This window comes from Gorilla gorilla, chromosome 10, assembly GCF_029281585.2.
Source record: "Gorilla gorilla gorilla isolate KB3781 chromosome 10, NHGRI_mGorGor1-v2.1_pri, whole genome shotgun sequence".
In the NCBI taxonomy this organism is placed as follows: Eukaryota; Metazoa; Chordata; class Mammalia; order Primates; family Hominidae; genus Gorilla; species Gorilla gorilla.
This window is the reverse complement of record NC_073234.2, coordinates 26,343,008-26,361,281: the sequence shown is the minus strand read 5'-3', so window position 1 is coordinate 26,361,281 and position 18,274 is coordinate 26,343,008. Positions and strand designations below refer to the sequence as shown.

The following is an 18,274-nucleotide window of genomic DNA, read 5'->3' as shown; positions in this document are numbered from 1 at the left end:
AACTTCTCTGTATCAAGTAACACAAGATCAAATAAAACACGAGCAATCCTTGTTTCGTGCCTGAACCAGACAGGTGATATTGAAATCAGTTATACAAATGTGTACTAACTCTTCATAAAGACTATCCAAAGAGGGTATTATTATCATCTGCATTTAATAGATAGCTATCCTAAGGCTGTTGTAAAATAGATTCTCAGATCATACCTATATGAAGCAGAGAACTGGATTTCCTTTCCTGGCAGTCTGACTCCAAGATCCTTTCTTAGAAACAATTACACTGTAAAAACTGAGAATGAATAAAACCCAACATGGGAGACTGATTTTAACATCTGTTAATCTTAAACCATTAAATAATAAAAATAAGTTAAAATGAAAGAAAAATATCCAAATATTCATATACAGAGAAGTCAATATTCTTCAATCGAAAACACATTTTTTAAGTGCTCAAGGAATATTTACAAAAATGCTGAATATTTAATTAAATAATTAATATTTGTATATCAAATTGACTTAAGAGAATGACTTCCTTAAAAGCCTAAGGATGCGAGATCAGTTTGATAAATATTGAAAATGGGCTGAAACTTATGAGTGGGAAAATAGGGCCATTTCAACCTGCATGACATCCCTAAAATTTATTTTCCATTTTGGAAACTGTAGGACAAAAACTATTCCCATTCATGTGGGGTATATATTTATGTGTATGGGTGTATATGTCTTCCCAAGAAAATCTTGAATGCTTTTGATAGGAAAAATTTAGATTCTGTTTACATGTATCTGGTATTGAGAAAAATAAATTAACAGCAGTCATGATACAAGTTATGATCAAGCTTCCTTCAGAAATTTAGACATCCAATATATGATCTATGTATTGGGTTTAAAAATTTCCATAGCAAGTGATGTTGCTGAACACAAATTATGACTACACAAGGAAAATATTGCAAAACAATGAAAGAGAATATGTCTTCATTTGCATGCTTGCACATGAGAAATCAGCTTTTACTTCAAAATTATTATGAAAAAAGCCTATAGCAAGGAGAGACGTTGTTTAAATAGTAGTTAATTTGAGCCGTTTTGAAAATTACATTTTTTCCATAAAGGCAGCATTGAACTCATCCATTAGTATGCCCTAGTGCTTTCCTATTTGACATTGGTCCCAGAATTGAATTTAGAAGAACCAAGAATTTTACTGCACATTCGGAAATCAGGATCGCAGAGAGTTTAAGATCAAGACCTTAAAGGGGATCATGACCAGTGATACTGGGCTTGCCCTTTTTTAATGTGTGTTTGTTCAGACATGGGAAGTTTACTACCAATCTTTTTTTTTTCCAAACTAGTAATGATAGAATTTGTATTTTCCTATGATGCCTGTATTAAATGTATAATCATTTTAATATTTTAACACTTTTTTAATGAGTTCTTTCAAGGGTTGTTAAACAATCTAAACATCTGATTTTCCCTTGCAATATGCTGATAGCTAATCATATTTTCTCAAAGTCATTTGACATAATGTTTGATTGAAGAAAATATCTCTGGTATGACTCTACTTGCTGATTACAAAAGAGAATTTGAAACTTCAAGAAAAAAGATTAGAAAAGTTAACAACATAATACAAATAAGTATATAAAATATATTTTATTCTTAAGAAATATATATGAAATCGGAGTCGTAGAATGAAAAAAGAGTAATATGTAATTTTTAAACTACAGTTACATTTCAAATGTGAATTTAAATTGTAAAATGTTAAGTTTAATAATATTTTATATAAATATAAAAATGCAAAAATTATTCTGATGTTTCTAATTTTGAAAAGGACATGAGGCACTGAAAATTTTCAGACACTTCTCCTAGGATTATCAATTGAAAGAATTCCTTTGGCTGAGTATGACATAATCTGATTATGATGGAGGATCACCTCATAAGACCCAATATTTGTACTCCTACTGGAATACATATGAAAAAAGTGTGTATCACTGTGTTTTAATAGCTCAAGTTGAGAAGTCTCCCAAATGTCCATCAGTGATAAAATGATAAATAAATTATGGCATACTTATGTGGTAGAGTACTATACAGCAATTAAAAAGCAAACCAGAGTGACATGTTTACAAAGAATTTATATAACAAAGAAAATGAACAAATTTGAGCTAAATAGCTAATACAGATGTGAGAGGAATTATCAATATTGAAAAAATATTCAATTTAATTCAATTTATATGAAGTTTGCAAAAATATATTTTAATACATTGTAATTTATTACATTGGTGGCAAAACTCTAAAACGAAACATATAAGTGATTATCATAACAACTGGGATATGTGGGAGGAAGAAAACTAAAGAGAAACAATATCAACAAGAAGGTATATATGGGGAATGTCTGGATTTTTGGCAAATTTTATTTTTTGGCCACGATGTAGTAAACATGGGAGATAAACTTATAATTTTTTCCCTAACTGTGTATTTAAGTTTTGTTACTTTTCATAACTATGTTATGTTCCACAATAGTAAAAATATTTAAAAATCAGAAAATAAAGTAAAATAATAAATAAAAAATGAAGCCAAAACTACATATGTGCATAGATACAATGGTATTATAATTATCATGTTTTTCTTAACAAAGAAGCATAGTGCATTATGGTAGTAAGAAATACAAGTTAAAATTATAAGCTTTTCTTTAAATTAATTTTTAAAAGAAGGTATAATCTAGAAATGTAAATTTAAATTCTTAATGCTAATCTTGGACAAAGCCTCCAGGAGCAACTGAAAACCTCTCTGCCACTGGCCTCTGCAGTAGAACTGCCCTTGCCACTCTTGGACTAATGAAGGAGCAAAGATCCTAAGTGCCTTATCCATACCTCCAACAAGATGCAATCAACCCAAGGAGAGAAACCTAGTTAGACTTCCATGGGTCCCACAAATGCACAAACCCTCCATCTTGGGCTGACTGCACTGAGTGATTGCTGACCTGCATCTCTCTGGGATGGAACCCCCAGAGGTTGACTCTTGGCCACAACCACTACTAAGATCTCTTCCAGTGCTACCTCTAAACTGGGAAAGGAATATAAACACTGAGATTGCACCAGGGCTGCAGTTGGCAGCTCAGGAATGCCAAGTTTTGAACTGTAGCCAGGACTGAAGGGCACAAGGAACCTACATCTTCAGAACACTGAGAGGGAACATGGCTGCAACTGTGAGGAAACATAGGGGAAACATATAATTGAGCAACAGTCTATCAACTGACCAATAAGCATAAGTGTCACCTGCTGGATTACACCCCAAAACTTCAACACCAAAAATGCCTCACTAACATAACCCCCTTTGAAGCCAGAGACACAAAGTCAGCTTCTAATAAATACCCTACACAAAGGCTCTCCCTGGTGAAAACATCCAGAAAGGAAGTCTATTTACTGTGCTCAATATACACTGCAGTTAAAGAAACACCCACATACAGAGATGAGAAAGAACAAATGCAGTAACTCAAATGGCCAGAATATCATATTTCCTCCAAAAGACTACAGCAGTTCTCCAACAAGAGTTCTTAACAAGGTTGAACTGGCTAGAATGACAGAATACAGTATATGGCAGAAACAAAGATTATTGAGATTTGGGAGGAAGACAAAACCCAATCCAAGGAAAATAAGAATCACAATAATGTGATACAGGAGCTGAAGGATGAAATAACCAGTATTAGAAAGAATTTAATGGGTCTGACAGAGCTGAATAACACAATACAAGAATCTCATAATGCAATCACAAGGATTATCAGCAGAATATACTAATCTGAGGAAAGAGTTTCAGAACTTGAAGACTGGTTTTCTGAAATAATACAGTCAGACAAAAATAAAGAAAAGGCATAAAAAGAAATGAACAAAACCCCTGAGAAGTATGGGATTATAAAAAGAGGTTAAATCTGTAAATCACTGGAATCCCTGAAAGGGAGAGCCAGAAAGCAAACAACTTGGAAAGTATATTTCAGAATATCATTCATGAACTCTTTCCCAACCTTGCTAGAGAGGCCAACAGACATATTCAGGAAATACAGAGAACTCATGCAAGATTCTACACAAGACCATCTCCAAGATATATAATCATCAGATTTCCCAAGATTGAAATAAAAGAAAGAATGTTAAAGGCAGCCAGAGAGAAAGGGCAGGTCACCTACAAAGGGATTTCTATCACGGTAACAGCAGATCTGTCAGCTGAGTTCTTACAAATCAGAAGAGATTGGAGGCCTCTATTCAACATTCTTAAAGAAAAAAATCTTCAACCAAGAATTTCATATCCAACCAAATTAAGCTTTTTAAGTGAAGGAGAAGGAAGATTTTTTTCAGGTAAGCAAATGTTGAGGGAATTTATTATCACCAGATCTGCCTTACAAGAGATCTTGAAAGCAGCACTTAGTATAGAAAAGAACACCACTACCAGCTAATAAAAAAACCCTGAAACACAGAGACCAGTGTCACTGTAAAGCAACAACACAAACAAGACAACATAATAACAAGCTAAGAGCACAATGACAGGATCAAATCCGCACATATCAATATTAATCTTGAATGTAAATGGGCTAAATGACACAATTAAATGGCACAGAATGGCAAGCAGGATAAAAAAGCAAGACCCAATGGTATTCTGTCTTCAAGAGACCCATCTCAAATGTAATGACACTCATAGGCTCAAAATAAATAAATGGAGAAAAATCTACCAAGCAAATGGAAAACAGAAAAAAGGGGGAGTTGCAATCCTAATTTCAGACAAAACAAGTTTCAAACAAATGAAAGTCTTTTAAAAAAAGACAAGCAAGGATATAACATAATGGTAAAGTATTCAATTTAACAAGAAGACCTAACAATCCCAAATAGATATGCACCCAATACAGGAATGTCTGGATTCATGAGGCAAGTTCTTAGAGACCTACAAAGAGACATACACTCCCACCCAATAATAGTGAGTGACATCAACACTCCACTGACAGTATTAGATCATACAGGCAGAAAATTAATGAAGATATTTAGGACCTAAACTTAGCATTGGACCAAATGGATCTGATAGACCTTTACAGAAGTGTCCATCCCCAAATAAGAGAATATACATTCTTTTCATAGCCACACGGCACATACTCGATAATCAACCACATAATTGGATATAAAACAATCCTTAACAAATGTAAAATAACCAAAATCATACCAAACACACTCTCAGGCCACAGTGCAATAAAAATAAAAGTCAACACAATGAAAATTATTAAAGCATACAATTACATGGAAATTAAACATCATGCTCCTGGATGACTTTTAGATAAATAATAAAATTAAGTCTGAAATCAAGAAGTTCTGTAAAAATAATAAGAACAAAGATACAACAAACCAGAATCTCTGGGACACAACTAAGGCAGTAGTAAGAGGGAAATTCATAGCACTAAATGCCCACATCAAAAAGTTTGTAAGGCCTCAAATTAACAATCTAAATTCAAAATTGAAAGAATTAGAGAAAAAAGAACAAATGAACCCCGAAGCTAGCAGAAGATAAGAAATAACACAAATCAGAGCTGAACTGAAGGAAATCAAGACACAAAAAACCATTCAAAAGATCAATGAATTTGGGAGTTGGAATTAAAAATAATTATAAAATAGGCCACTAGCTAGACTAATTAAGAAGAAAAGAGAGAAGATCCAAATAAACACAATTAGAAATGATTTAAAGGAATGTTATTACTTACCCTACAGAAATGGAAACAGCCATCAGAACCACTATAAACACCTCTATGCAGACAAACTAGAAAACCTAGAAGAGACAGATAAATTCCTGGACACATACACCCTCCCTGCTGCTGGAAGTCAGAGACCCCAAACGGAGGGACCGGCTGAAGCCATGGCAGAAGAACATAAATTGTGAAGATTTCATGGACATTTATTAGTTCCCCAAATTAATACTTTTATAATTTGTTATGCCTGTCTTTACTGCAGTCTCTGAACATAAATTGTGAAGATTTCATGGACACTTATCACTTCCCCAATCAATACGTTTGTGATTTCCTATGCCTGTCTTTACCTTAATCTCTTAATCCCATCATCTTCATAAGCTGAGGAGGATGTATGTTGCCTCAGAACCCTGTGATGATTGCATTAACTGCACAAATTGTAGAGCCTGTGTGTTTGAACAATATGAAATCTGGGCACCTTGAAAAAAGAACAGGATAACAGCAATGTTTAGGGAAAAAGGGAGATAACCTTAACCTCTGACTGCCAGTGAGCTGGGTGGAACAGAGCCATATTTCTCTTCTTTCAAAAGCAAATGGAGAAATATCACTGAATTCTTTTTCTCAGCAAGGAACATCCCTGAGAAAGAGAATGCGTCCCTGAGGGGAGGCCTCAGAAATGGCCGCTTTGGGGACGGCTGTCTTTTACAGTCTTAGCTGAGGGATGAAATAAGCTCTGGTCTCCCATAGCACTCCCAGGCTTATTAGGACGAGGAAATTCCCGCCTAATAAATTTTGGTCAAACCGGTTGTCTGCTCTCAAACCCTGTCTCCTGAAAAGATGTTATCCATGACAATTCATGCCCGAAACTTCATTAGCAATTTTAATTTTGCCCCGGTCTTGTGGTCCTGTGATCTCGCCCTGCCTCCATTTGCCTTTTGATATTTTATTACCTTGTGAAGCATGTGATCTCTGTGACCCACACCCTATTCGTACACTCCCTCCCCTTTTGAAAATCACTAATAAAAACTTGCTGGTTTTATGGCTTAGGGGGCATCACGGAACCTGCCAACATGTGATGTCTCCCCCAGACACCCAGCTTTAAAATTTCTGTCTTTTGTACTCTGTCTTTTTATTTCTCAGACTGGCCGACACTTAGGGAAAATAGAAAAGAACCTAAGTGAAATATCGGGGGTGAATTTCACCTGATACTCCCAAGACTGAACCAGGAAGAAATTTGTTCCCAGCACAGACCAATAATGAACTCCAAAATTGAATCAGTAATAAATAGCCTATGAACCCAAAAAAGCCCAAGACCTGCTGGATTCACAGCCAAATTCTACCAGGTGTACAAAGAAGAGCTGTTACCATTTTTACAGAAACTAATCCAAAAAGTTTAGGAGGACTTCTCTTTAATTCATTGTATGAGGCCAGCATCATCTTGATACCAAAACCTGGCAGAGACACAACAGCAACAGAAAATTACAGACCAATATCCTTGATGGACATCTATGCAAAAATCCTCAACAAACCTTTGCAAACTGAATCCACAAGCCCGTCAAAAAGCTAATCCACCATGATCAAATAGGCCTCATCCTGGCATGCAAAGTTAGTTCAACATACAAAAATCAATAAATATGATTCATCACATAAACAGAACTAAAGACAAAAACCACATGACTATCTCAATAAATGCAGAAAAGGCTTTTGATAAAAATTCAACATCCCTTCATGTTAAACTATTTTAAAAAATTAGATATTGAAGGAACATACTAAAAATAATAAGAGCCATCTATGATAAACCCACACCCAACATCATACTGAATGGGCAAAAGCTGGAAGCATTCCTCTTGAAAACCAGCAAAAGGAAACGATTCCCTCTGTCACCATTTCTTTTCAACATAGTATTGGAAGTCCTGGCCAGAGCAATCAGGTAAGAGAAAGAAATAAAGGACGCCCAAAGAACCATAGAGTATGTCAAACTGTTTGCAGATGACATATTCTCTATCTACAAAACCCCATAGTCTTGGCTCAAAAGCTCCTTCATCTGATAAACAACTTCAGAAAAGTTGCAGGATACAAAATCAATGTACAAAAATCACTTGTATTCCTATAAACCAACAACAATCAAATCAGGAAGGCAATCCCATTCACAATTGCCACACACACAAAAAATACCTAGGAATACAGCAAACCAGGAAGTGAAAAATTTACACAATAAGAATTACAAAAAAACTTCCCAAAAAGATCAGAGAAGACACGAACAAATGGGAAAACATCCCATGTTCATGGATACAAAGAATCAATTATTAAAATGGCTGTACTGCCCAAAGGAATGTACAGATTCAATGTTATTCCTATCAAACTACCAATGAGATTCTTCACAGAACTGGAAAAATTTATTTTACAATTTATATGGAACCAAAAAAGAGCCCTAATAGTTAAAGTAATACTAAGTGAAAACAACAGAGCTAACAAAGCTAGAGGAATCACATTACCCAACTTCAAACTATGTTACAGAGCTACAGTGACCAATATAGCATGGTACTGGTATAAAAACAGGTACATACACCAATGGAACAGAATAGAGATCCCAGAAATAAGGCCACACATTTATGACTATCTAATCTTTGACAAAACTGACAAAAACAAGCTATGGGAACAAGACTTCATATTTAATAAATAGCACTGGGATAACTGGCTAGCTATCTGCAGAAGATCAAATCTGAAATTCTTCCCTGTACCATATAAAAAAATCAAGTCAAAATGGATTAAAGACCTAAATGTAAAACAGAAACCTGTAAAAGCCCTGGAAGACAACCTAGGCAATACCATCCTGGACCTAGGAATGAGCAAAGATTTCATGGCAAAGACATCAAAAGCAATCAAACAAAAACAAAAATTGACAAATGGGATCCTATTAAACTTAAGAGCCACTGCACAACAAAAGAAAATATCAACAGAGTAAATCGACAACCTACAGAATGAAAGAAAATATTTGCAAACAATGCATCTGACAAAGGCCTTATATCCAACATCTATAAGGAACTTGAATTTACAAGAGAAAAACAACCACATTAAAAAGTGGGCAAAAGACCTGAACAGACACTTCTCAAAAGAAGACATACATGTGACCAAGAAGCATATGAATAAAAACTTAACATCACTGATCATTAGAGAAATCCAAATCAAAACCACAATGAGGTACCATCTCACACCAGTCAGATGGCTATTACTAAAATGTGAAAAACAATCAGCTCCATCATGGTGGATGGGAGGCAGGACTAAATTGCAGTTCTGACTTGGAAAGACAGAGTAGCTTATGAAGGCTTGCATCATGAATTTTAGCTCCAGAAAGACTGCAGAAAAAAATCAGGAAATGCGAGAGGACCCACAGGTTTTCTGAAGAAAGTGGGCTGCTCCTGCAGAACCTGGGAGACACCCCAAATACTGTGAAGGCCCAAATTGCGGAAGTGGGAAAGGGAGATCCTCTGCCCCCAAACACAACCTCCCCTGGGAAAACTGAAGGTCTATTTTATGGGAAAAGATTACAACCTTACCTGGAGCTGAGTCAATTTAGAGAGCTGAGCAAAATACAGGAATAGAGGGAGCAGTAGAAAAGGCCCTGTGAGCTCGCTGGGTCCTCAAGCAGGCTATTCCTGTGTGGCATCACAAAGATCCTTTGGGAGGGTGACAAGAGGGAAATGCCACAGAGAGAAGGAAATCACCAGCTGAATTTTGGAACAATTTGAAGTCATCGAGAAGCCTCCTGGCCAGAACTGAGGGAAGAATTCAAATCCATTGTGCAGACTAAATAGGCAGGGGAAGAATTAAAGTCCTGCTTTCTTTCACAGCTAGGAGGTGGGTAGCCTGTGGCAAGTTCTCAGCCCTGCTTGCCGACTGTCTGGAAACAGACAGGGTGCCATTGGGGAGGCATGGTGGGAGTGAGACCAGCCCTTTGGATTGCATGGGAGCTGGGTCAGGCCTGTGACTGCCAGCTTTCTCTCACTTCCACGACAACCTGCATGACTCAGTAGAGGCAGCTTCCTTCTAGGTGCATAACTCCATTAACCTGGAAACCTCAGCCCCATCACCCCTAGCAGCCACAGCAGAAGAGAGTGAGTCTGAGCTCAGACCTGCTTAGCTCTGCCCCACCTGATGGTACTTCCCTACCCACATTGGTATTCTGAGCACAAAGGGCATAAACTCTTGAGAGTTCTAGTGACTTACCCACTGCCGGTGCCTCTTCATACTATCACAGCTGATGCTCTCTAGAAAGAACTACCTCCTGGTAGGAGGCCAACCACACAAAAATAGAGCATTAAACCACCAAAGCTAAGAACCCTCACAGAGTCCATTTCACCCCTCTGCCACCTCCACCAGAACAGGTGCTGGTATCCACAGTTGAGAGACCAACAGATGGTTTACATCACAGGACTCTGTGCAGACAACCCCAGTATCAGCCTGGAGCCTGGTGGACTTTCTTGGTGACTAGATCCAGAAGAGAGATAACAATTACTACAGCTCAGCTGTCAGGAAGCCACATCCATAGGAAAAAAGGGAGAATACTACATCAAAGAAACACCCTCTGGAACAAAAAAGTCTGAACAACAGCCTTCAGCCCTAGATCTTTTCTCTGACAGAGCCTACCCAAATGAGGAGGAGCCAGAAAACCAACTCTGGTAATATGACAAAACAAGGCTCTTTAACACTCCCCAAACATCACACTAGCTCACCAGCAATGGATCCAAACCAAGAGGAAATCCCTGATTTACCTGAAAAAAAATTCAGGAGGTTAGTTATTAAGCTAATCAGAAAGGCACCAGAGAAAAGTGAAGCCCAATGCAAGGAAATCCAAAAATATGATTCAAGAAGTGAAGGAAGAAATATTCAAATAAATTTTAATAATAAATAATAATAAATTTTAATAATAAATAAATTTTAATAATAAATAAATAATAAATTTTAATAATAAATTTTAATAATAAATTCAAACATTTGATACAGTTAGTACATAAATTTTGATGCATAAAAAAGTTAAAATGAAACACACTAATCTGTTCTGTATACACCTAAATGTAACTTTGACACTGAAATGGATTAAGACACTGCTCTTCTCTGAGGAACTGAGTTTTTATTCTAATTTCTGGATGTAGTGTGTGGGAATTATTATTTTTGCCGCTCTTTTTCTGAAAAAGATTGCCTTTTCCTAAGAGCTGTTGTTCCAATGAAAACCTAGTGTTTTCAACCCAGCATGAATGATGCAAGTGCTGAGGTCCTTTGGGCGAGACCCTCTGGGGTTATTGTAGCTCTCACTGGAGACGTGAGCTCTGCTCTCTTTTCAAAGTATCCATGAAGTCTCAACAGAACCCACCACACAACCCCCCACCCACCATGGTAGTTTGTCTTTCTCTTTGTCTTCTTTCCCAACCTCATCTTTATTGCCTGGATATAGTGAGGCCAGGGTAACCTTCTTGTCTCTACGTGGATAGTACGTTTGTACTTCTAGCCTTGGGATTTTTCCTTAATATTTTTCCATGCTAGCTGAGTTTGCCTTTTCAATAGCTCTCTTGACTAAATGTACGGTAATTTCCAAGATATTTTGGTTTTATTTTATTTTATTTTTGCTTAGCATTGCTTCAGGGGACTGAAGGTGAGGGATCAGTTCTTCATAGTGGAACACCTTACATCTTTCTCTGCCATCTTTGACGTTTATGAGGCATATTTTTCTACTTTGGTAGCTGTTGCTGAATTTGTTTCATTGGTGCTTTGCTCACTTTACTTACTTTTTTAGCTATTGAAGAAGAATGACTGTATCATGCTGCTGATTTCCCCATCTTGGCTAGACAGTATGTCATCCTTTATCTACATTGGTCCCTGTAGTGAGGATCATGGAGCAGATGTTGCTGGGAGAGTGAGTATATGTGAAAAAAATGTGAAGGTATTTGGTGCTGATGAAGCAATATGCCCTACTGGGCAGGGGAGAGGCACAGAATAAGAATTCTTGCCATGTGGATGAACTCATTCAAACACAGTGACTGCTTTATGAGACAACAGATAGATTTCCACCTCTTCTCACATGTACAGAGAAAATATTTCCAAAGTCTCCAGAATATTTATGTTAATACTATTTAATATAAACTTGCAAGTCTTTTTAAATGTGTTTAAAACTATCACAGTACTAAACATGAACTAGATGCATAATAAATGCTGAAAGTAAAAAGCCTGAATTATTAAAGTGAAAAGAGAAAAAGATTTAGATCCCAAATAAATGTATGCGTTTGTGTGTGTGTGTGTGTGCGCGCGCGCATGTTTGCTGTGCATGTACTTGTAAAAAGTAAAATAATAGAAAAGTATTATTCTTGGTACCCAGCATTCTAGGAATAATGTCTTCCACAAGATTATTAGAAAACTCTGCTACTTTGTAGGAGGAGCTTTGGATAACTATGAATAAGTCCCTTTACAGACTTAACTTTAAAAAACCATCTGATTTTTCTTTATTTTCGTTATTTTTATTGTAAATTGACATATTTTACTTGCATACATTTATGAGGTATCAGGTGTTGTTATGATTTATGAATACTATGTGGAATAATTAAATGAAACTAACGTATTCAAATGATAATAAATATAACAGATAACAGGTAACAAATATTATTTTTTTATGGTGAGAACATTTGAAAGTTACTTTTTCAGCAATTTTGTAATGTACAATACACTATTATTAACCATATTCACAATGCTGTTCAGTAGATCTCAAAAAAGCAAAACAAAACTTCTTCCTCTTGTCTAACTGAGGTTCTGTAAACTTTCACCATCATCTCCCCATTTTTCTCCACCCAAACTCGGAAGTATGTAAAAATTCTCAGTGCTTAGAAAGTTTCATATACCAATTTTTGTAATGATACTTCCCCAGAACTCAATTTGACAGACTGAAGTATGTAGATAAGACAAAAAAAAAAAAAAACACAAACCAATGAAAATAAATATGTCCTTATTTGCATGTTTACAAATGAGAATTCAGTGTTTCCTTTCTCACCAGCTACAAAAGACTTCAGCCTACTGTGTATAAGGCACACAGCATCTGGATGAAGCTCAGCTGAGCTGTCTGGGGAAATACAGAGATTTTTATGAAGAGAGCTTTAAACCCAGCCATTAGCAAATCTGGATGGTTGCTGGTTTAACATTCCCTTTTTAAAGGGAATATATTATTGAATTTTCAAGAATCAGATATACATAGCATTTTAGATGAATGCATTAAGAAGTCTTCAGCAGTGGTATTAGACATTGGGGCATGCTCTTACAGGCAATGGGTGATGTCATAAAGAGCATATTTACATTCGTTTTAATTGTGGAATTTATAATTGGAAATTTGGGAAATAGTTTCATAGCACTGGTGAACTGTATTGACTGGGTCAAGGGAAGAAAGATCTCTTCAGTTGATCAGATCCTCACTGCTTTGGCAATCTCTAGAATTAGTCTGGTTTGGTTAATATTCGGAAGCTGGTGTGTGTCTGTGTTTTTGCCAGCTTTATTTGCCACTGAAAAAATGTTCAGAATGCTTACTAATATCTGGACAGTGATCAATCATTTTAGTGTCTGGTTAGCTACAGGCCTCGGTACTTTTTATTTTCTCAAGATAGCCAATTTTTCTAACTCTATTTTTCTCTACCTAAAATGGAGAGTTAAAAAGGTGGTTTTGGTGCTGCTTCTTGTGACTTCGGTCTTCTTGTTTTTAAATATTGCACTGATAAACATCCATATAAATGCCAGTATCAATGGATACAGAAGAAACAAGACTTGCAGTTCTGATTCAAGTAACTTTACACGATTTTCCAGTCTTATTGTATTAACCAGCACGGTGTTCATTTTCATACCCTTTACTTTGTCCCTGGCAATGTTTCTTCTCCTCATCTTCTCCCTGTGGAAACATCGCAAGAAGATGCAGCACACTGTCAAAAGATCCGGAGACGCCAGCACCAAAGCCCACAGAGGAGTTAAGAGTGTGATCACTTTCTTCCTACTCTATTCCATTTTCTCTCTGTCTTTTTTCATATCAGTTTGGACCTCTGAAAGGTTGGAGGAAAATCTAATTATTCTTTCCCAGGTGATGGGAATGGCTTATCCTTCATGTCACTCATGTGTTCTGATTCTTGGAAACAAGAAGCTGAGACAGGCCTCTCTGTCAGTGCTACTGTGGCTGAGGTACATGTTCAAAGATGGGGAGCCCTCAGGTCACAAAGAATTTAGAGAATCATCTTGAATATATTAGAAAAAAAATAGCTCCTAAGAAATTCTTGTATGTTATATAAATTTATACTTCCTCAAGATTCTTTCATTGTGTATAACTTTGTGAATTTTACAAAGATATGCTTGGAATCAACAGCATCCAAACATATCACAAATTAGGATATATGAAAGTATGTATATTACCATACAGAGAAGAATGTGAATACTATAAAGAGTTCTTATGCAAACAGATAATATAGATTTTGTATCAATCATTCACCTTTTTTGAGATTTTTAAATGAGAAAACCTATAATGTATAAAATACATGTGTGTATGTATGTATGTGACACAGTTACTAAAAATAGGCTTCTTAAACTTACATCTCGATCTGGTAGATAAAGTACATAAAAGAATATGGAATTTTAGTACCTATATTAAGTGTTTTTAATTTTTGTATAATATTTAGTACCTGATTAGCGTGTATGCAAAAAAGTAATTTGCTTCGTTTGTTGGATTAGAAGCCAGCTGCCTTACTAAACTACCACATTTGCTTTGCTCATTCTCTTGGCTTTGCAGATAGAAAATTATATCATCTGCATATAGTGACTTATAATGATTATTTTACTTCTCCATTTTACTACTTGTAATTCTTTTTTGGTATCAGTTGTATAATGAAATGGTTTGAACATTCAAAGTGTTAAGTAATCCTGATCGTAGCTGCTGTCTTTGCAAATGGAGTGTTTTCTAGTGTTTTAACAATAAACGTAATACTGACTCTAGCTTTGAGATAAATTCTTTTAAAAATATTCTTCAGGAAGAATATTTGTTTCCTATCTTCCTGTGTATAGTATTATAATAAAATCTCTGTTAAAAACTATCAAATTTTTTGCTGTTTATTAAGATGATCATATTTTCCCTCTCCTCTGACCAATTAAAATAATGATACTTGTTAATGGTGGTACATAAAACAATGACATGTCTTCTAGTCTATGCATTCTAGATTTAACAAAATACAATATACATATTCATACACACACACGCACACAGAGAGAGAGAGAGAGAGAGAGAGAGAGAGAAATAAAATTGCAACCTTAGAGGCAAATGGGAATTCAGAAAGCAGCTGCAAGGTAGTGAGAGGTAATCTCCAAAAGGGGAAGATAATCCCAGTTTGAATAACATGAAAAATTGTGTCAAAGAATTGTATGCCAGAAGACAGTTGATTCATTTTTTCAAGGGCTAAGGAATGTAACCATAATCCTGAATTCTTTGCTAAAAATTTGTTCTGGGGTTTGAATTAAATAATAACATTCCCCTCTCCCCTTAAAAAAAGATGAGGGCTGTTTACTAAACATACCTCCTTACTGAAAATGCTAATGACCAATCTGCTTCAGAAAGACTGTTATGGACTGACTTGTTTGTCTCCAAAATCCATGTGTTGAAGCCCACACTCTCAATGTGACTGTATTTGAATATAAGGCTTTTAAGTAGGTAGTTAAGGTTAAATTAGGCCATACAGTGAGGCCGTAATACAATAGGACTGGTGTCTTTATAAAAAGAGGAAGAAACAGGCATCTGTGGGCACAGAGAAAACACAATGATGTATGATTCCATTTATATACCATTCTAGAATATGGAAACTAATCTATAGTGACTGAAAGCAGATCCATGGTTGCCTGGTAACTGGGGGTTTGATAAAGAATGGGCAGTGGTAAGTTGGAGGAATAACACAGGAACATAAAGGAAAGTTTTGGGGGTACTACATATGTTTGTTACCTGATTATAGTGATGGTTTCACATGTGATGAGTATCACATGGTGAGACACTCATGAAATTGTATACTTTATATCTGTACAACTTATTGCATGTCAAGTATACCTCAAGTGGCATATTAGAAACAATTCAGGAGGAAAACTGCACACAAATATGCATTCTTAGAAAGCTTCTCTTTGCAACTTTGGAAGAATCAAATATTATTATTTCCTATTCTTATTTTTTGATCTTAGCCTGGGCCTTATGTTTACTGGAATAAAATATGTAGGAATTCTTGTTGTCTTATCTACCTTACTGGTTTGTCTTCCCCAGTAGTAAGTTTTTAAGGGAAGAAAGCTGCAGGGGTGTGTGTATGTGTGTGGCGGGGGTGGTGGGAGGGATAGGAGAGCAACAGCAGAGAGCTCCTCTGAAGTGAGTTCTAGCTTTCCTGGGGCCTAGGTTCTGCTTCATCATCGAATGCCCCATGAAAATTCAGTTTCAGAGCCTACTCCATTACCCCATTTTCATTCTTGTAGGAATTGGTGTGTTCCTCAAATTCAGCTCAATATCCTGGAAGATGCCAAGCCTGTAATGTCCATCCTACTTCTGCCTGGGTCATGTGTTGGCGCTCCTATCCTTGAAAGTTTTTTCTTAAAATTTCCCATTTTTGCCTGCTTAACTCCTCAATCTGGATCCCTCCAAATTCGAGGATCATATAGACAACATTACAGGTCTTTGCTGATGTAGTTTATTGCTCTCTATTGATTTAAAAATTTTCTTGAAGAAATAAGAATATATTGGGATTTAACTCCACCGCGTTGTTTAGCAAACCTATACTTACTTACTTTGTAGTAAGATTTAACAGCCATAGAACAGATGTTGCTCAGCAGAGGTGTGGGGAAGCTGAATAAAACCCAACCTTTGATAACTCTAGGGGAGTGGGTATTACTGAGTAGTGGAGAAGTACAAAATGAGGACAATTCATGCTCTGCAGATGTTCCTCTGCATTCTCAATATTGTCCCTATCTGGCTTTAACAAAGAGGCTGCTGTGTGGGATTAATATAGAGTTCTATCAGTTTTCATAAGCCCTGTAAATGGTTCTCAAATGTTCCTGGATATTTTCAGTTAAGTATTAGAGAATATCAACGGTAATTATGTTTTTAAAATATTTCGATATATAATATTTTTTAATGTCAGGATAAGCTTAATAAATATTAATGAAGGAAGCAAGAATTAATTATTAGAAAATCGAAGATTTTGAATCCATGTGATTTCCTGAGCCCTATATTCTTATTGCCAAAAAGACAGCAGTCATTCCTGGACAATAATCCTATAAGGTTATTCTGCAAAGTGTGTGTATACGGGAACTTGCAAACAATTAATTGATAAATAAATGTAAATTATCAGCACTCAGCATTCAGGAGTTATGGCTCCTCTGGATTCATTCAGTAAATTTCAATGCTTTGAGTTATAAGAGCTTTGGATAAACTATGAAAATATCCCCTCAGTCTTCCCTCAGCATTCCTCAGTGGAGATGATTTTAGTGCTCAATATACTCCATCTACTAATTTACATATTTGCTATATGTTATACTTCTATCCATTGAATTTTAATGCAATTGATAACAATTAAAATTAATGAGCAAATTGTGAAGAGATTAGATAAAGCAAACATGCACAATGATGCAGAGAATTGTCTTTGTTTATTAACAATGAGAATTCAGTTTTTTCTTTCATCATGAAGTATGAGAAATTTCACTTTATGTTAAGAACATACAGTATCTGGATCAGAATGCAGATAGCTGTCTGGGGCAAAATAATCTTTTTGTGGAAAAAGCTATGTGCCCATTCATTAGTACACCTTAGTGCTTTCTACTTTCATATTGAGCCTATAGTTTTTTTTTAAAGGAAGAAATTAACTGCACATCCAATTAATAAGTATGTATAACAGGTACATGTGATAGATGAAGAAATTGTCAGCGTTGCAGTTAGATATTGGAGCTCTCTCTTTGCAGCCATGCTAAATGCCTTGCATATTATCCTCATTATAATAATAAATATAGAATTCCTAATTGGAATTTTGGGGAATGGATTCATAACACTGGTGAACGGAATTGACTGGGTCAAGATGTGAAAGAGATCTTCAAATCCTCACAGCTTTGACTATCTCCAGAATTTGTCTGATTTTGGTAATAATGGTGAGATGGTTTATAGAGGAGCTGTAGTTATCTTTACAGATGAGTAGAAAGAAAGCCAGAGCTGCAAACTCTTGTGGTGAAGAGAATACATCACTAGCGGGAACCCATCACTGGGAAAGAAGCTGTTGTTAAAATCAGAAGTGGAAATAACTTAGAGTAAAATAATCAGATGCTTGCTATCACAGTGGCATTAAAAATTCGAAGACTAGGCCTTTTGGTTCCTTTGTGAATAATCATTTTCTTATTATATTTACTAGCTGGTCATTGTGTAATCACAAAGATTCTTTAGAAGTTGAATTAATAAACAGCTATTGTATTAAATTTTATTTTAACTACAATGGCTTTCCTTCCTTTCCTTTTTTACCTGAGTAGATTCTCTTGTTATTTTCTGGACAGGAAAACAGATCT

The 18,274-nt window shown here is 35.9% G+C and overlaps 2 protein-coding genes and 1 pseudogene across 7 annotated transcripts in view; all 3 read left to right on the top strand.

The window, feature by feature from the left end:
* The window catches only part of LOC129525947 (taste receptor type 2 member 30-like), a 189,504-nt pseudogene that overhangs the window by 82,650 nt on the left and 88,580 nt on the right, over positions 1 to 18,274 (top strand).
* The window catches only part of PRH1 (proline rich protein HaeIII subfamily 1), a 264,900-nt gene that overhangs the window by 159,119 nt on the left and 87,507 nt on the right, over positions 1 to 18,274 (top strand). The window lies entirely within an intron of this gene.
* TAS2R14 (taste 2 receptor member 14) lies at positions 7 to 14,801 on the top strand. Its single transcript, XM_063694576.1, has one exon. It carries the CDS (start codon positions 12,984 to 12,986, stop codon positions 13,950 to 13,952), a length of 969 nt encoding a protein of 322 aa, XP_063550646.1. The 5' UTR covers positions 7 to 12,983; the 3' UTR covers positions 13,953 to 14,801.